This window comes from Lobosporangium transversale (genome assembly GCF_002105155.1).
Source record: "Lobosporangium transversale strain NRRL 3116 chromosome Unknown BCR41scaffold_107, whole genome shotgun sequence".
Lineage (NCBI taxonomy): Eukaryota > Fungi > Mortierellomycota > Mortierellomycetes > Mortierellales > Mortierellaceae > Lobosporangium > Lobosporangium transversale.
In genome coordinates this window covers 12,412-29,995 of record NW_019029085.1, presented here as the reverse complement: position 1 = coordinate 29,995, position 17,584 = coordinate 12,412, and the positions used below count along the sequence as shown (strand labels likewise).

At 40.5% G+C, this 17,584-nt stretch overlaps 6 protein-coding genes across 6 annotated transcripts; 4 read left to right on the top strand and 2 right to left on the bottom strand.

Annotated features, from left to right (window-relative positions):
• The first annotated feature begins 529 nt into the window (after positions 1-529).
• On the top strand, positions 530-2,164 carry BCR41DRAFT_19204 (hypothetical protein). The gene is made up of 8 exons (XM_022019828.1): positions 530-558; positions 663-740; positions 842-950; positions 1,045-1,157; positions 1,277-1,419; positions 1,544-1,650; positions 1,737-1,896; positions 2,026-2,164. The coding sequence occupies exons 2-8, from the start codon at positions 735-737 to the stop codon at positions 2,090-2,092; spliced, it is 705 nt and encodes a 234-aa protein (XP_021875074.1). The 5' UTR covers positions 530-558; positions 663-734; the 3' UTR covers positions 2,093-2,164.
• BCR41DRAFT_391000 (hypothetical protein) lies at positions 1,916-5,756 on the bottom strand. Its single transcript, XM_022028316.1, has 9 exons — positions 5,504-5,756; positions 5,222-5,352; positions 5,064-5,108; positions 4,729-4,772; positions 4,358-4,590; positions 4,079-4,235; positions 3,922-3,980; positions 3,696-3,803; positions 1,916-3,564 (listed from the first exon to the last, which is right to left on the bottom strand). The coding sequence occupies exons 1-9, from the start codon at positions 5,537-5,539 to the stop codon at positions 2,236-2,238; spliced, it is 2,142 nt and encodes a 713-aa protein (XP_021875073.1). The 5' UTR covers positions 5,540-5,756; the 3' UTR covers positions 1,916-2,235.
• A 533-nt stretch (positions 5,757-6,289) lies between these two features.
• Positions 6,290-7,976, top strand: BCR41DRAFT_365986 (hypothetical protein). Its single transcript, XM_022026194.1, has 5 exons — positions 6,290-6,730; positions 6,828-6,970; positions 7,057-7,190; positions 7,281-7,405; positions 7,498-7,976. The coding sequence occupies exons 1-5, from the start codon at positions 6,442-6,444 to the stop codon at positions 7,860-7,862; spliced, it is 1,056 nt and encodes a 351-aa protein (XP_021875072.1). The 5' UTR covers positions 6,290-6,441; the 3' UTR covers positions 7,863-7,976.
• A 1,159-nt stretch (positions 7,977-9,135) lies between these two features.
• Positions 9,136-10,382, top strand: BCR41DRAFT_315755 (TLC domain-domain-containing protein; the record flags this gene model as incomplete). The annotated part of the gene is made up of 3 exons (XM_022021219.1): positions 9,136-9,399; positions 9,547-9,834; positions 9,957-10,382. 3 exons carry the CDS (start codon positions 9,136-9,138, stop codon positions 10,380-10,382), a joined length of 978 nt encoding a protein of 325 aa, XP_021875071.1.
• A 155-nt stretch (positions 10,383-10,537) lies between these two features.
• BCR41DRAFT_427076 (hypothetical protein) lies at positions 10,538-12,651 on the bottom strand. The gene is made up of 4 exons (XM_022030833.1): positions 12,590-12,651; positions 12,407-12,494; positions 12,162-12,281; positions 10,538-12,055 (listed from the first exon to the last, which is right to left on the bottom strand). The coding sequence occupies exons 1-4, from the start codon at positions 12,636-12,638 to the stop codon at positions 10,564-10,566; spliced, it is 1,749 nt and encodes a 582-aa protein (XP_021875070.1). The 5' UTR covers positions 12,639-12,651; the 3' UTR covers positions 10,538-10,563.
• Positions 12,652-14,022: 1,371 nt separating this feature from the next.
• BCR41DRAFT_427075 (hypothetical protein) lies at positions 14,023-17,253 on the top strand. The gene is made up of 2 exons (XM_022030832.1): positions 14,023-15,255; positions 15,419-17,253. The coding sequence occupies exons 1-2, from the start codon at positions 14,062-14,064 to the stop codon at positions 17,204-17,206; spliced, it is 2,982 nt and encodes a 993-aa protein (XP_021875069.1). The 5' UTR covers positions 14,023-14,061; the 3' UTR covers positions 17,207-17,253.
• The last annotated feature ends 331 nt before the right edge of the window (positions 17,254-17,584 follow it).

Genomic DNA, 17,584 nt, shown 5'->3' with positions numbered 1-17,584 from the left:
GTCCATAATTAGGTTTCAGGACAAACGGGCACTCAAAAAACCAAAATAATGTCCCTTTATACAACCCAGACGGGGTCTCATTTTAAGAAGAGCCTCTATCTGAGTTTATCTCTAAACTACCTTGCAGACAATGCTGGTATGACACTCTTTTCGATCAAGAGCCTCAGCCTGGCCTCGTCACAGACAGTGTTCAACCCAGACGGTGATCCTATTGCAGACGTGGTCGACATCACTATGCGTGCAAGTTCTATTGGAAATAATACTGTCGATTGTAGGCGTGAATGATATGCGCGTCGCACACTGAACATGACCATATATATTTTGATGTAAAAAATTCGATCGCGCAACCGTTGACCGCCTCTTTGCTCATCTCTCGCTGGATCACTTATTTCTAGTACACTTCTTCTATGACCCTTACGATTGGTCATTCCCTCCGGATCTTGTTGTCCGTGGTCTACTGGCCACACCTTCTCTCAGTGACTTGGGTTTAGATGAAACATGGAATCATGAAGATCCCGCGAATCTGAGTAAAGTACTTTGTAAACTTTCTAGGATAATGCAAGTAAGGGATGAAATTGTTTTTTTTTTTTTTTTGTATATATTAGCAATCATGAGATATCAACATATTGATCATGATCACGGACTAATAACTTTTTATCCAGCAAGGAGAGCATCAGAGAGTTGCTAATTGCGAAAACGAGAGGATTCAAATTGAATATTCCTGTCTGCAAGAGATGGAGGTATGGTATCTTACTACTCCTTGCTATAGTATAGGCTGGCCTGAGTTTGAGTGCTCTGGGCTAATATCTATTTAAAAAATAAAAAAATAAAAAAATTATAGGAAATGGACTGTTGTTTGATCCCTGGCTCCGATTCTCCAACAAAAGTGATATTTGCGGTACCCTTCGATGTATCATATTCAAGAGAAGGCAAACGGCAGCGGATAAAATGTTAGTGCTATTCTGCAAATGATTGCCTGGATTCAAAGGTATATTTTTGACGAGGAAGCTCTGACTGATGATGTTTTTGCTTGCTTATAACTAGTTGTGGCTAAGGTTCAGTTTTCGATCAGTTCACTTGTAACAAATGCGGTGACTCAAGTTCAGAGCAAGGTCGAAGCACTATCTCCATTTGACTTTCCTGATCTCCTTCAATCAGTATGTCATAGCCAACAAACTTGCATCTGAATATAAGGGATGAAAAAAAAAAAAATCCAACACGTTGTTTTGCTTTTTTTTTTTTTTTTTTTTTTTTTTTTCCTATTCCCTGACTGTAGATATCGAGTATCGGGATGACTGAGCAGATCACAGACTACATTGAACGCGTTACGGACAATATCCGCAGTTTCTTCGAGAAGACAGAGAGAGCAAAGCAGCTAAAGAAGGAGTTTGTCAATGCAATGATGGATACATTTCACAAGTATGGTCTTTATGACATTGACAAAGATCAAGGAGGTTTTATAAAGATTTTTTGAATACAAATTTGTCTCATGTTGCTCAACAACCCACTTGTACACCCTTGATGGCTTTTTTTTGCTAAATAGTCATCTGCTCGAGTTCGATGCCGTTAATTACAGCTTTACGTCATTTATATTTACTATTTCAAAAGATAAAGCTCGCCAGGAGCCTCCATCAACAGCAATAGCAACATGTAAGTAAATAATTTTTCTTATTATGGATTACGACCCTCTAATGGTAGCATACCTCTTATACACAAAAACCTTTCTTCCTGGATAGTTTATTTGTCTGATCGTTTCCCGAATGAATATCCAAAGCTGACATTGGCTGTTCCGATGGTCCCTGGCTCTACATACAAACCAACACCGTCTCCTGAAGTCATACCCATCAGCCGATATAGTCCACGATGGGGTGTGGATCGGATTGTCACAGAGATTTGGTCAGTTCTTTATATTATTACTATCACTACTATCACTATATTTATTGCTAGCGTAGTTTGTTTGTATCCCAAGCTCAAAAAGTCTCAAGTATAAACATTAACTATCTGTAATTAATTTGACGTTTCTAGGGAGCAACTGTGGGATGAGATTCCGCGATTTCATGCAAAAATGACACACGCTATGTCAAATGCGTAGTGCGACGTAAAAATCTCAATAAAAATAAAAATAAGAATAAAAAATAAAAATACTATACGATTGGCCCCAGAGTCTTTAAACAGTATCTGGTATATAGCCTCTATTTGTCAATATATATTAAAATGGCGTGTTTGTTTCCGAAGCTAGGGGTGCTCCCTGTTATTTGTTTCTTGCTCCTTTTGATCTTCTGCGGACCAAAACCAGCGAGTCATCGACTCGGCCCACCATCCTCGCTCTTGATCGCGTAGTGATTTTGAATCCAAGCTCTCTGGGCGGTAACCATTTTCAGTATTAAAAGGAGGAAGACCATTTTCATCGAGATAGTCCCTATGTAATGGTGGTTTCTTCCAATTAACATGAGTCTCATCCCTCATTTTGCCTGTACCCGCGCTCTCATCATCAGAGGAAGGACATGACATCATGGACTTGGCGCCCGACAACGACGAAGATTCTGCGTCAAATTTAATCTCACGCGCTAACGGCGATGACGCAGAATGTGGAGGACTCCTATAAGCACTTGAAGGCGATGAAGGAATCATTATCCCTCCTGAGGCCATTGTGCCAGGAGCATTACTTTGAATATTGGATGTCATCAATGTTAAACGTAAATGATTCGATAGTGGTAATAGTGGTGAGGATAATGACAAGGAATCCTGATGATTGATAGGTTGGTCATTTTGGATGCCAGTGGAGAGTGATCCATGTGCTTCTAGGTCTGTTCGTATACTTTCTGGTTGTACTATACTTGCGGAAGCCGTTCCTGCAGCAGCATCCACACTAGAATGCACCGTTGGACGAGGCGGCTTCGTGTACCACCATTCAGAATCGAATTCTGAACAATCACTGCTAACCGAGGATGCGTCCCAGTTATCATCACGGTCTCGATCCTTATCATTGCTCCACATGGGCTTAAAAGCAGTTTTGCTACTACTATGTACAAGAATAGGGGCTCCATTGCGAATAGCCTTAATATTTGAGGATACCGGCTGAGACGGAGGGGACGAAGGTGATATAGGCGGAAGGTTGCTGTTAGGTTCATCCAGGTTTTGAGGTGAAGGAGGGGTATTTTCTAAACTTGTTCTCTCTTGACTGCCACCACATTCTGGTTTCCCTTCCTTTGTCCCCTCCCTTCCACTCCCTCTCCCAAATCCAAATAGCGCAAGTGCAGAGTTCTTTTGTGCTGTTGAAGATCTTACGGTTGAGAAGAATGGAGGTAAAACCTCGATGCTGTTAGGTCCGTTATGGTTCCTATATTTGAGTAGGATCGCGCGGTTGGGAAGACTGTCTAGAGTTGGTAGCGGCGACTGTTGAGCCAGTGCTGGGGAGAATCGGACGTTGACCTTGAAGTCCTTATCAAAGATTGAATGTAGCTTATCTTTGCAGGCTTTATCCACTTCATGCTTTTTTAGGTCCAGGATATTCTCTGTATCGTCAATGAACGTGGTGTTGAAATGAAAATGGCAGAGATGGGACTACAAACATCAAATATCAATGTCAAATGCGGCAAAGCGGGTTAGACAAGGTAACTCACAGCAATCCTCTTCCTCAAGGGTAATGGGTAATAAGAACAATATATAAGTAAATAAATAAAAAGATAACCTACTCTTTTGTACAGGCTGTCATACCAGAGCATCATTTTGACATCACCCGCAAGGACGATTTTATCAGTGATGCTTATTCTGATCCGCTGATTTGTGTGATCGATAGTGCACTGGCATTGGCGTTTTTTAGATAATGGAATAGATTTGGTAATTTTAGCATGAGGTCACTTCATATCTCAAATAGTAGATCCAACTGGCATCTACTTATTAGACAAATATTTTGCTTACATGATCTGGTAAAGATTCGTAGATCTTAACCTCTCCGGTCAATATAGTTAAAACTAAATCTAAGAATCAAAAATATATACAAAAAACTATTATGAGTTCCTTGTTTCATATATGACAAGCTCAGGATACACAAGCTGATCTTTCGTCTCTGCCTTACAGTTTGCTCCATTCTCCTGGCTCAATAATGGTTTAGGTATAGTGTCGATAGTTATTTCATGTAGAGTTAGCAGACGTGGATCGTAATTAAGAGTCCTGCTCTCCAGAAATTGTTCATAATAGTGAATGTAGCGTATTTGACTAGGGATAGTAACACCCTACAAAGAATTAAAACCTAACGATTAGCTAAACAGGATAGTCTTTTAGCTGAAAAAAAAAAAAAAAAAAAAAAAAAAAACTGGAAGGGAGGATATTTAATACATTCACCAAATCGACTTACGCAACCATCAAGCGTTCTCTTTTCTCCATACAGCTTGATAGCTTCAACTGCTGTTGCGCCGCAATGGACTAGGAATGCACAGATCATCACACCTGTTCTTCCTTTTCCAGCTTTGCAATGGACGGCAACAACATTCCCAGGAGTTGTGTGTAGCCAATCGGAGACATCTTCACAAAAAGGGTGAATCAGTTGAAAGGGCGGTGGTGAATGATCTGGAAATGGGAACTGTGCGACTAAAAAGCAATATTTTTAACAAGTTAAAAGAGGTGAATGTCTTGAGACGTCAGCAATAGTACATTGCCAGCACTGTGCATCAATCCGAGGAGGAGGGTCTTTGATGGGGATGTAAAGAGCTATCCAAGTGTCCATACCTCGACCATGGAACCGTTGATCAGAGTAAGATTTCTCGGAGCATCTATTAGAGCAATCGAGATAATGCATAGAATTTAAGTCGAATAAAGTATTCTTATGGGTTAGATTACGTCATGGAACGCGTGCCGCAACTTTGAAATTCAAAATCTTGAGCCAATGGAAGAGAACAGGGCACGCACGCACGTCCCACAAACAAACAAACAAAAAAAAAATGTGACCAAACAACAGGAACGGAATGACCGCATGCATTCGTGAGCTGGTGGGTGCGTTTGCCTGTCTTTTTTTTTTTTTTTTTTTTTTTTTTCCTATTATATTGCAAATTAATTGAACCTACAAGTTGTAGACTTTATATTCGCCTGGATGACGAGAATCAAGGAACCTGGAAATCAGATCAAAAGACAGAAGAAGGTCAAGGTTCAATTTTTTTTTTTTTTTTTTTTTTAAAAAAAAAAAAAAAAAAAAGTACAATAAAAAAGGGGGAAGTGAACCTACTTTTCGACATCACTCATGGGATTACGATAAAATGCCTCAAGAGATTTTGAAGGATATCCCATGGCAATGAGCGAAGGCGTGATGTAGGCTAGGTCCAGATCCAGACCAGCCTCTTTGTCGATGAACCGTCGCTATTAACAACAAATGTTTTTTTTTTTTTATTTTTTTTTTTTATTGTTTATTTAAAATAAGGAATAGCAAAATATGAATGTGAATATAAATTGTTAACATTCAAATTGATACCCAGCACTCTCACTTGTTGAATAAGAAGTAGTCGGCTACCTTTTGTTTTGAAACTGCATGGCGAAGTAGATTCATTCACGATTAGTGGAGGTGTGTGAAAAAGTTTAGGCTGGAAAAGTGTGAATGGACGTGAACTGTAAATGGTTATGTTGTGGCTGTGGGGTAAGTGTGCATGGACGACTGTTAAAAAATAAAATTATGTCGACGACTAGACGGAGGACTGTGCAAACAGCTGCTTCAAAAAATTGGATGCAGAATGAGTTTTCTTGACAGAATGAACAATGCAATGAAGAAGAAGAAGAAGAAGAGAATGAAGTACAGGGTGTTTTATCTTTTTTTATTTTAAAAAAGTGCACTCCTTTTTTTTTTTTTTTAAAAAGGAGGTCAGGCGAGGCCATTTGGCGTAGAAGAAAAGGTATCAAACTCGATGTGCGCTTGGCTACACCCCCTTGCCACCACAACACATGGCATGCCCACAGTCAACAAGTCATCATAATCTTGATCGCAGCCATACATTGACGTTATAGTCATATATCATCTGCGCCATGATTTGGTAATCCATGTGGATGTAACACAGTCCACACATGTTCATGGAAGAGAGGAAGAAGGTCGACAGCATGTTCATGTTTGAATTAATGCGATCGAGCAATTGGTATTGGGGCAAAGAAGATACACGTGTCGATTGTATACTCTGGATTTTGCACATGCCCGTTAACGGATACTAGATTGTCCCCAAGTAATGAAAGGGCTTTGACTTTGAGCTCTCAAATGTTCTCCCCTTGCATCTATCCATTTTTCTTGCTCTCAGTAAACAAGCCCTTTTTTTTTTTTTTTTGTTCGCTTTCAGCAATCACAAAAATTGCATTCTGTTTTCCATTCCATTCTCACGACTTACTCCATGACATTTTCTCACACATAAGACATTCATACCTACACTGATACACAAAACACATTGATACACAGATACACAAACACACATGACAGTCAAAGCTCGTTGGCTATACCCTTTCCGAGGGATCACCTACTTCCTCTCTAACCCCAGGCTTTGGCCTCGGGTGATCCTGCCTTTTGTCATTTTACTGCTCGTTACTATCGCACTATTGATTTTAGCATTCACTTACCTCATGCCCCTCCAGGCTGATTTTCTGATTCGGCACTCTTGGCCTAGCTGGATCGCCTATACTGTTTCAGTACTTTTTACTTTACTTGAAGCAGCTCTTGGATCTTTGGTCGTATACCTTGCTTTGATGCCCCTGTGGGAAGATGGTAAACATCTTGTGTTTGTGCCATGCATGAATAAGCTAACAAAAAGTAGTAATCTGAACCATCTTGTTGACTGTCGATCTTTTCTTTTCTTTCCAAGCACTGTTTGATGCCGTTCTTAGAAGTAGAAAACTTGGTTATATCATTGACGCAGCACATGGCGACTATCGTACGTGTATAAACGGAGTCCTTGCTAGCATCTATATCATCGTGTTCCAGTCCACTGTGCTGTTGCTCTTCCAGGTATAAATATTTAACAAAATTCTGCTTTAGTGACCCTAAATACGTTTTACATAAACTTTGTAATAACAACTAAAAACACCTTGTAGGTTGTGACGCTCATTGTGCTACTCCCGCTTCATGCCGTTCCCGTAGTTGGCACAATCATCTACTGTTACCTCAATGGCTGGGTCGTATCATTTTCCAAACGTATTCACTACGACGTGGAGCTATGCAAGAAAAAGTAAGTACTATGTCTTGATTTGCACGCTTTTTACAATAGATTCTATTGACACTAATCTGTCTCTTTTCTTTACATGTGTATAACCTATAGCGTAAGCCAATCTAGGAAATATGCCTGGGAACACAGGGTCGAGTATTGCGAATTTGGTGCCGTGGCTGTCTTCTTGGAGATGACACCAGTTCTGAATCTGCTTTTCTTCTGGACGAACGTAGTTGGTACGTTTATACCTTTTTTCTTTTCTTTTTTTTTTTATGCTGTGGCCTATCTACCCTCCATAATACAGTCTCTGATTTTTTTTCTTATTTAGGCGCAGCATTATGGGTTGCTGATGAGATTGATGAGGCTAGGAGACAGGATCGTATTGCAAGCAGAACAGCGGCAGATCATGGCCACTTCGGATCGCAATATGTGACATTCCATTCGTATGGCACGTCGTCGCCTGGATTGCCAACTGAGCCACTCCTTGCTGGCCATACTTATGAAAATCATGGTGGTGGAGACAATCATCTGCCTCCTCAATACCAATATCAGGCATCACCTTATACAGTGCACCAACAGCAGCAGCAATACCAACAGCAGCAGCAGCAACAGCAGCAACAATATCAACAGCATCAACAGTACCAGCAGCAGTATTACCAAGGGCAGCAGCATACGGGTTCTGGTCACTATTGAGTACCTCGGAAGTGACGGTGCCAACAATGTCTGAATACGTTCGTAAAAGAAAGAAAATTAATCTTGTTGAAACTTGTCCTGTCCTCGTTTAATAAAATAGACTTAAAACTTCAGAGCATCAAAAACAACTTTATTGTATTTAAAGATTTTTTGTGTAGACCAATGAAAATATTCTTTCCCTGTCAAGACTGGTTGGAAAGAAAAGTAGCCTCGTCTTTTTTTATCATCACTTTTTTTTTTTTTTTTTGAATCATCCTTCTCATCTCTCTCATCCTTTTCTTCTCACTGTTTTCTCTCATCACTGATTTTCGACTTTACACATTCCTGTGGACAGAAAAAAGAAAAAGAAAAAAAAAAAAAAAGGAGACAAGGGAATAACCAGACAATATCATTATTTCATACTTGCAACTATGGCTGCAAAGTCGAGCACTAAGGACCTCAAGACCACTGGCACGAAGCGGCCATATAAGAAGGCTGAAGCACCTGTCTTTCAAGGATTCGTAAAAGTACTACATCTTGAAAGCATCTTTGAGAATGACAAAGGTAAACTGATCTTTTTTTTATATATCTTTCTATCCTAATCTCTCTATTTATTTCTTTCAATTCTCTACTTCAATGGCATTATTCCATGGATACGAACAAAATGAGAAGAGGATGTCGTTGGTTGCTCAGAAAAAAGTGAAAGCGTTGTTGCAAATGAATTATATAAAGATGATCGAACGGAAGATTTTTGTAACCTGATTTAGTGAACTCATATAGTAAGGAAGAAGAGGAGATTGAGGGTGGGTGATGAATAGCAATAAGCTTTTAGGAGGCAATTGAATCATTCAATTGAATATTGACAAAATAATACGATGCCTGGAGAAAAGATGAAGCCCAGAGAAGAATGATAGATGAGTTTTTGAAAAGAGTAAGTCCATTGGACTTTCTTTGTGTTATACAAGAGAGGGAGAGGGGTTTTTTTTAATAAGGAGGAATATCTTTATTTATTTATTTTTAATATGTTGTTTTGGGAGGAAGCTCGTGCATGTTTTTCTCAAACGAAAAGGCTTTTCCAATCAAGATCTTTTATTTTTCTGAGGCATTCGGAAGCGGAAAAGAATAATGTTGTCACTTTATGGTCTAGATCCTTCCTTCATTTCCATTTCCTGAAAAATCCTCTTTATTGATGTCGAGCATTCTTTATATGGATAAAAAAAATTTAGATCTCGCCTTGAAGATGATGGGTACTATTTTACTCGGCTCAGGATTTGGTCTGGAGTGGTGCAAGAACATGCTCAAGTTGTCTTATCCTGTTCAGGATGAGCTTACACAACCAGGCGAGAGCTGGCTAACAGCTCGTTATACGAAGGGACCAAATGATCTTGCATTTGTGGCGTTTTGGATCATTGCCTTCACCTACATCCGCGCACTCTTCATGAAGACCTACTTTACTCCCTTGGGCAAGAAACTGGGAATCCGAGGCTCAAAGCTGGAGCGATTCGAGGAACAAATGTACATTTTAGTGTACTACATTATTTCGTGGTGCAGCGGCATGGTAATTTTTTATTTTATTTTTTTTTACCCGCCGTGATGTGATTGGCCAACATCAGATATTAAAAGGAGTGTATTGTCCCTTTTGTGATTGACTAAAATGCTAACCCACTATTCGAACCATTACATTTTCACTTACCTTTGGAATTAGTATTTGATGTACAACTCGCCATACTGGATGAATACTGACCACTATTGGATTGGATACCCTCACTATAAGATTACCGGTGCATTCAAGGCTTATTATTTAATCCAGTTCGGATACTGGTTGCAGCAGATTTATGTCGTCAACACAGATATGAAGCGCAAGGACCATTTGGCCATGTTGATCCACCATTTCATCACTTGTACATTAATTGGATGGAGCTATGTAACCCATTTGACCCGCATTGGCAATGCTATTCTGGTTGTCATGGATGTCTCTGATGTTTTCCTTGCTGTATGTATACTTCTTGATCGAAATAGTGGAGAGCAAAAAAAAAAAAAAAAAAAAAAAAAAAAAGTACATGAAGTTTTTATTTATCTCTCTCTCTCCCTCGCTTTTTCTCTCAATAAAAATAGATCCCCAAGGTCCTCAGGTATCAAGGTTATAGCGCTGTATGTGACTACCTCTTTGGACTCTTTGTGATTTCATGGGCTATTACTCGCCATTACCTCTTCCCTATCATCATCATGTCACTCTACAACAAACCCCAGATGTTCTTGGACATGAAATGGGACCCTGAGAACCACAAATACATGAGTGTCAATGTTCAACGTGCTTTCTTGGCCTTGCTGTATGGATTAGAGGCCGTCTTGTGCTTCTGGTTCCTGATGATCTTCAAGGTCATCTACAAAATGTTTAATGGTGCCCCCGCTGATGATAATCGTAGTCACGATGAAGATTCAGGCGAGGAGGAGACCGTTGAATCTGAGGTCGTCGAAAAGCGTTCTGTTTCTTCTGCTGCAAGCGGTACCAAAAAGCGTGCAAATGGAAAGAAGGCATAGAAAAGGAAAAGCAGCTTCTTTTATATATATAGCCTTTTCACTACACCACAGTGCACCGGCAAGAAAGGAAACACCGGCTCGATATAGTTATTCGAGTTTTGGCGTTCATTTTTTTTCTGATTAGTTAGTATTTTCTTTAACAGTAATTAAATATCGTTTTTTAATATGTTTTATGTCTAATTTACTCTTCACTTTCACTGTCGGAAGCAATCAAAAACTCTTGAATCTGTTCTCGAAGGCTTTCACGAGGATCCACATCGGTATCTTTGGCCACAAATGCATTTTCGTAATCCTCAAGTGATTTGTAGCCCACACGATCCAAGATAGTCCATGCGACATATGGAGGTAGCTCAAATTGAGAGGTCTCGTCTCCGTTCAAACTGCCCATTGATTTGAGGTTTAGATCACGAAGGTTCGTTAGGCATCCATAGCAGAGAAGAGATGAGAACGGGAGTGGTGGTTTTTCGTCTGTAGAATGACTCTTTGTAGAATTTTGTGTACAAGATGAAGATGAGTTGATGGATCGGTTACTGTTGCTACAGCAGCTAGTTCCCACTGTTGAAGAACAGCATGTGTCGTTAAAATCTTTAGCAGTCTCCTGATCATCTCTTGAAGGTGGTGTTGTGACTGTAATCCTTTTTTTCCATTCCTGGACGCCAGCCTGTACGGGTCCATGACAGAGCGGACATTTATCTTGATACTGAACATCTGGTGGTGTCAGCTTGGCCGCAGTCCTACAGACTGTTGCTGCGGTAGAGGGGAAGTCTTTATCAAGACCGATGATGAATTCCTCTGTCAACTGCTTAATGCTCTTGATCTCACCCTTACTTTGAATTGTCCAGCCTAATCTTGCAGTATGTTTCTCAATCACCTCCAAATTGCTCAGTCTGCATAGTGTATCCAACTCTTTCGCAAGACAGTCCTTGAGCGGTCGAATGACCTTGCAGCCTTGTATCCAGTTTGACTCTAGCGAAGTTTCATGAGGCAGAGAGAAACCACGTCCAATAGCAGTGAGCCCAATAATCTGTATTGCCACTCTAGTTGCAGAATCTCCAAGCGCAAGGATTGTACAATCAGCACGTTTTGCAAGTTGAGCGAGTAAACTAGATCGGATGTGCCCCAAGATCGTTTCCTTGGCTGTCAATGTTGTACATGCTGCCAACAGTGCTTTAAGCTTAGCAATCTTTTCCTGTCGAGACATTTTCTGCCGCCTCGTTGTTTCAGATGATAATCCTGGTGGTCCTGATGATGTAGAGAGAGGAGACATGGGATGAATATGAGAAAGTAATTCGGGTGCTTCACCAGATATGGCCAGTTGATCCTTAGGGAGTGATGTGACTAACGTTGCCACTGCCTCAAAACAATGTGAATCAGCCCACTCTGGATCATAAATATCCTCGATTCGCACTCCATGAAAAAGATAATTATAGTGAGCAGCAATAGATCGGGCCTGTTCCATTGTCGAGCCGTCAAGTTTCTCCTCCTTGATCTCTTTGCTATGTGAGTCGTTCTGGCCTTGCGACTGTATTTGTGTTTGTAAGGAGGATGGCTCGAACAGACATGATTCATCAACATGGCAAACGTGAATATCATTGTAGATCTTTGGTTGCTGTTTGTTTGAGGTAACCTCCGGGGGTAGCGAATGAAATACGTCGAATAGGTGTATAAGTGATCTTGAATTAAATAGAATTAAATCGGAAGTAAGTCAGTAAGAAGCCATACAAAACTTTTCTTCACTACAATCAAAAATGCAGATCCATTTGTCAATGTCATCCATACCTCGACGATGAACCTCCTGAGAATGCGAGCATGACATTCTCCGGATTGGTGACTCTGTATGGTCGAGCATTACGCAGAGCTGTCCTGAATTTGGAATCGAGAGCAATTAGAAAACATGGGCTGTATATTTTTAAAAAAAAAAAAAAAAAAATAGAATAAGTTATGAGTAACAGAACAAACAAGCCAGCTACTGTTGAGAGGCGATTTTTTTAACATTCTCAGTAAATATTTGTAAGAGAACATACTCGCAATATTCGGCATATCTAACAATAATGGTAGACCGGGTAGTTTTACACTTGCAGCAAAAGCCGACATGAACTGCCCTTGCCTTGGCTATTCATTGACAGTTTGTTAGTCCTGGAGATCTCTTTTATAATTTCAAATAGAGTTCAACCAAATGTCGTGCTAAATTGAGCCACAAGATGTACCTCGCTTTTCAGCCACTGTCATTGTGGGTTCATCTATTGAGCATGACATGTTGGAGTGTATGTTGAATGAAAGATATGTTGAATGAATGGCGAGGTTTTTTTTTTTTTGATGTATTTCTTGCGCCACCATTGATCATGTGACGAAGCGCCACTAAATCAATTAAAGAATTTATAATGAATGTTGTATTATTCAGTTTTTACATTACAAATAAGTTCTTCCAAATCACGATTATACTCCTAAAGCTGATCATGCAAAGTAGGCTTTATCCCTTTTTCTTTTATATCTGATAAGCATCAAGTGTGTGGTCCTTGTCAAGATGTGAAGACAGAACATTCTTCGTGCAAGAAATAGGAGAGTTAACCTTTCAATAAGCATCTCGACATTGAAAAAGAAAAGGTAGTCCTTGTTCCATATCTAAGGTTTAACAACAAGGTTGAAGTAGCTGATTTTTTTATTTTTTCATATCCCATTAAACCAATATGAGGTGCCAGGCGAAAAATAGCAAATTGATACTGCATGCATGCATGCTTTTTTATGAGCGACTTGTAAAAAAAAAAAAAAAAAAAAAAAAAAAAAGAATGGCCTGTTTAACCTCATCCCTTTTCCTTTTCAAAGGCCTTCGAACGCGCGATAAAAGATGCGTTTGTCAAGGTACAAAGACGATGGTATATAATACAGATGCACAGTTATGACAATGAAAAAAAAAAAAGGAAAGCTGTTGCTGCTGTTGTTTGCTGTTGTTTGCTGTTTTTTGTTCCTGTTTGTCCTTGTGTTTGTGTCTGTGTCCAAGGAAACAAAGAAGAGAGAGAAGGTACAAAGAAAGGCGTCCAAACAAATGGAAACAGGAAACGCGCAAAAGATGGTAAAATCAAGAAAAAAGCGATTGTTTACATGCACCCACTGGCTGTTTCTATCTCCTCCGTTGCAGTGCACTTTGTCAGCCTTTTTGACTTTCTTCCTCTTTCTATCTCTCTTTTTCAGCTTTTTTTTTTTATTTATTTTTCCTTTTGTTCTCTTGCCTCAGTTTGTCATCATTGGCACATAGCACACAAATTACATTTATACAGCACATTTTCTCTCTTATTCTTACTCCATCTCTTCCTCTTTCTCTCCTTTTTGTTGGTGTCCCCTCCTCTTCTTCCTCTTCACCCCCACTCTCATTCTCTCTCACTCTGCTTTCTCCACCCTTTTTACCCCTTCACTTCTTCACTCTTCACTTGTTAGGTTTCACTTGAATCTTCAGTATCCTTGTTCTTAATAAACACTGCTTTTCCCTTTTTGTATTCTCGCGTGTCTTCCTTTTATTTTTTAACATTCAAAAAGTGTCTTCAAGCAATCCTTTCTTCACCAATCAACTTCTTATTCACAACCAAAAAAGAGAATAAGAAAAAAAAAAAAAAAAAAAAAAAAAAAAAAAACAATAACAGTAAAAGTTCAACATTGGACTGTACAGAAGAATCCAAAAACACAGATGGGCACCATTCCTTCAAAGCCCTCCTTTAGTCCTGCTTTCTCTGCTTCCACACCCTCCTCACCCAACCCTTACAGTGCACGCAACAGCTCAGGCCAAGGTTCTGTGCTAGAAGCGCCTCACAGAGCTTCATTCTCTGTCGAGTCGCCTGTTGAAAAAGAGAAGCGGCGGCAGCTCCAACTGCAGCACCAACAGTCCTTTTCTTATTCCTCGCGTCCCTTTTCAGAACGAAGTCAGCAACAGCAGCAGCATCGTAGTAGTAACAACAACAATGCGAATAAGAGTCAGAATGAAGAGAGGCGCTCTATTGATAGAATGAAAGGTCGTACTATCATCAGCCCCAGTACTAGTACCAATACTAATACCAACAGCAATATCAATTCTGTCTCAGCGAACAAGAGCACCATAGATTATTCGGAAACAGGCCGTGCTGAAAAAATAGAATTATCGTTGGAAAATAATCATCGAAAGAACACTATCGCCGACAGCACTGCAAAGACATTCTCCCTCTCCTGTCAGGGCACTCATTCTCAGTCCTCACTCTCCGATAAGAGTATTGCAAGCATCAGCAGTGGTGGCAATGTCAGTGGCAATGGTAGCAGCGGCAGTAGTGGTGACAATAGAAGAGGCGACTCTACGCCCTCAACATCCATCAGCGCCGAAACAACCGAATCATTGGGTCAACTAAGCCTACAACGATTCCCTACAGGCGAGATCGAATACAAGGGCAAGACACTGTCAACAAGATCCAAAATAACAGAGATTACACCACGAAGGAGTTATGATGCGCAGACTACGACGTCTCGAGCAGTATCATCCTCGGCCCGATCTTCTTCCGGCAGTTCAGGATTTAAGTTTACTAAACCCAGCCTGTCTTTTAAACCATTGCTCAATAACCATAGTACCGACAATAAAAATCCTCAGCACATGTATCAACACCGCAATAACAGTAGTTCGTCTGGATCACCGAACGGGCACGACTCTGGTAGCCTTCAGGAACAACATCAACCACAAACACCTGACCCTTATGCTGGCTCCCCTTTTCCTCCGGTCCTGATGACCATCAAACTTCCACAATCTCTACTGGACAAATATGTGATCGATCAGGAAAGCTTCCGCCATGGGAAAGGAATCTGGGGTATTGGCAAATACAGCTGGACGATCACTGTTCTCTCACGAGCAAACGGCAAGAAGGTAAAATTTCCACATTTATGCGGTGGTCTTGATTTCAGGAGACCTGACAATGTCTTTGGATGATTTCATTCCCATCTCGCTGTTCCGGATGGTATCCAACTCACTATTTTTTTTTTTTTTTTTTTTTTTTTTAAAAAAAAATCTTTTTTTACAATGCAAACAGTATGTAATCAAGCGAGTGTCTAAATCTCTTTTGCCGCCATCCGCCTATTACCACTATCCGACAACTGCGCATCGACTATGCACTTGTCCAGCATGCAAGTCCAGTCGTGAACAGCTGATACTGACGGGTCAGCTCGATCAAAACGAGCTTGAAAATATCCAGGAAGTCCTCGTCATTGAGAACAAGGGTAGGAAGGATCTGCCTCAGCTCCCCTCTCCTTCATCCCAACAGTCCCAAAAGCACTCTCCATCCCGACCACTCTCAGCATCTTCTATATTGACTGCGACCTCCAGGGAGTTGTCCAAGGACAAAGCGAAACGAAAAAGCCTTCATTTGTACAGTTGTCATAATTCAAGTATGCCGAACCAACAGAGCCGCTTCTTGACATTCAGTACTGGCTCGTCTCCTCAACAAACCCCTATCAACTCTCGACCTTCCACACCGTCACCATCCCCTTCACGGCTATTTCCCGGTTCATCCGTCTCAGCATCGCCCTCTATTAATGAACCAGGGAAATCAAATGCCAGAAACAAAAATCAGCCCAATTCAGCTTCTCTTCGAAATGAACGATCTTCTCCACATAATGCTCATTCCCCTCTTTTACCTTCTGCAACACCACTTTCATGGCCATTTAACGAGGGCGATCAAACTGTGTCTCAGACAGGACATAGTGTCATCATATCTTCAACGAAACAATCCAATGTCGCTACACTCTCACCTCCAAGGATATCGAATGGAAGCTCAAAAGGATACTCCTCACCTCGATCTTATGTCAGGCCAGCCTTAATGTCACAGGGCAATTCCTTTGTTAAGAAAAAGAGAGCAGCACAAGTACTTAGGCGCCATGCTTCAGCCCCCAACCTATCTCGACCGCTAACGGGGCTAGATTTACTGGAAGATGATCCCTCTCGTCTGGAACAACTAAAACGACTTTCACGATGCAATAGATATGACTGGCTCTACGGCGATTCCAGGAGCCATCATCACAACGATCCCTGTAACCAGATAATCGATTCACACCCATTCATTCCGGAGTCAGATGGTCCGTTTTTGAATTCGCTATTCCCACTTACCCCTATCACGCCCTCATCCCAAGCCTTGATAGATAAGGATGAGCAAATACAAAGGAGCATTGACGGTGAAGATCATTCCCTTGACGCTTCCGAGAACGTTGAGATGAAGATAAATCCGTTGGATACGAACAATGGGGAGTTTGAGAGAATGAGTCTAGAATCAGCAAAATCCAAAAGACCATCAGAACCTCGAGGGTTTGTTCCCCCACAACATGCACTCCCTATGGAACTTGTGCTTTTGCAGACGTACAACGATTCAGATCATCTACCAGAACATCACGAATGGACGCAGGATCAAGATTATTGGTATTATGTCACAAAGATGCATGGGGTCAGGAGACGAAAACTGAAGAAGGTCAGCACTTGGTGGTTGGATATGAGCAGCCTTGGAAACGCTCTCTTGTCAAGTTCGTCAGCCTCAAGCGAGCCTATTGCTACGGGACCCATTTATAATATGGGACAAGGAGCAATGAGTATATCACCACTCTCATCGCCGTTAACGTCCGATGTAGCATTGTCCGATATCAATGCGAGTGGTGCAAGTCTAGGAGTCAATGGTCAAGTGGGTGGTAAGGAGCTGACTGCTGACTCGTCTCACACTAATCTCTCATCTTTTGCACCAACCATCTCGACCATGAAACGCCAAAGCTCTCCAAGGAACAGCCACATGGGCAAATACTATTATGTCGACTGGGATGAGTATACGTCGTACTAGAAGGAATGTGGGACGCTACTTTTTTCATTCTTTTTCCTGTCAGAGGCACTTTATTTTTCTTTTTCTTTTTCTTTTTTTTTTTTTTTTTTTTTTGTTTCCTTTAAAAAATCATTTTTTGTACATGTAGAATATATGCTTTTATTGTAGCTACTTTGTCCCCTCAAAATGACAAGTTGTATACCCAATGTTTGTATTACCTTTTTTTATTTTTTTTATATATTTTATTTTATTTTATTTTTTTTTATTTTTTTTTTGCAAGCGTGTATCTCCATTTGTTGAATCGTTAAAAAAAAATTATGAAATATAAAAAAAATAAAAAATTCAAACATCAAGCGGACCGCTTTTATTATTAAGAAGATTCAGTCCTTCGTCATCAGC

Excerpts from the sequence above, each read along its gene's own strand:
- BCR41DRAFT_365986 (XM_022026194.1), top strand. The coding sequence starts at position 6,442 with ATGACAGTCAAAGCTCGTTGGCTATACCCTTTCCGAGGGATCACCTAC. Across the intron at positions 7,191-7,280 it reads GTGGAGCTATGCAAGAAAAA|CGTAAGCCAATCTAGGAAAT; the intron begins GTAAGTACTATG and ends TATAACCTATAG. Across the intron at positions 7,406-7,497 it reads CTTCTGGACGAACGTAGTTG|GCGCAGCATTATGGGTTGCT; the intron begins GTACGTTTATAC and ends TTTCTTATTTAG.
- BCR41DRAFT_19204 (XM_022019828.1), top strand. Across the intron at positions 1,420-1,543 it reads ATGATGGATACATTTCACAA|TCATCTGCTCGAGTTCGATG; the intron begins GTATGGTCTTTA and ends TTTGCTAAATAG. Across the intron at positions 1,651-1,736 it reads ATCAACAGCAATAGCAACAT|TTTATTTGTCTGATCGTTTC; the intron begins GTAAGTAAATAA and ends CTTCCTGGATAG.
- BCR41DRAFT_427075 (XM_022030832.1), top strand. The coding sequence starts at position 14,062 with ATGGGCACCATTCCTTCAAAGCCCTCCTTTAGTCCTGCTTTCTCTGCT. Across the intron at positions 15,256-15,418 it reads CACGAGCAAACGGCAAGAAG|TATGTAATCAAGCGAGTGTC; the intron begins GTAAAATTTCCA and ends CAATGCAAACAG.
- BCR41DRAFT_391000 (XM_022028316.1), bottom strand. The coding sequence starts at position 5,539 with ATGAATCTACTTCGCCATGCAGTTTCAAAACAAAAG. Across the intron at positions 5,353-5,503 it reads ATGCAGTTTCAAAACAAAAG|CGACGGTTCATCGACAAAGA; the intron begins GTAGCCGACTAC and ends TGTTGTTAATAG. Across the intron at positions 3,804-3,921 it reads ACGAATCTTTACCAGATCAT|TGCACTATCGATCACACAAA; the intron begins GTAAGCAAAATA and ends CGCCAATGCCAG.
- BCR41DRAFT_427076 (XM_022030833.1), bottom strand. The coding sequence starts at position 12,638 with ATGTCATGCTCAATAGATGAACCCACAATGACAGTGGCTGAAAAGCGA. Across the intron at positions 12,282-12,406 it reads AGATATGCCGAATATTGCGA|CCCATGTTTTCTAATTGCTC; the intron begins GTATGTTCTCTT and ends AAAAATATACAG. Across the intron at positions 12,056-12,161 it reads TCAGGAGGTTCATCGTCGAG|ATCACTTATACACCTATTCG; the intron begins GTATGGATGACA and ends ATTTAATTCAAG.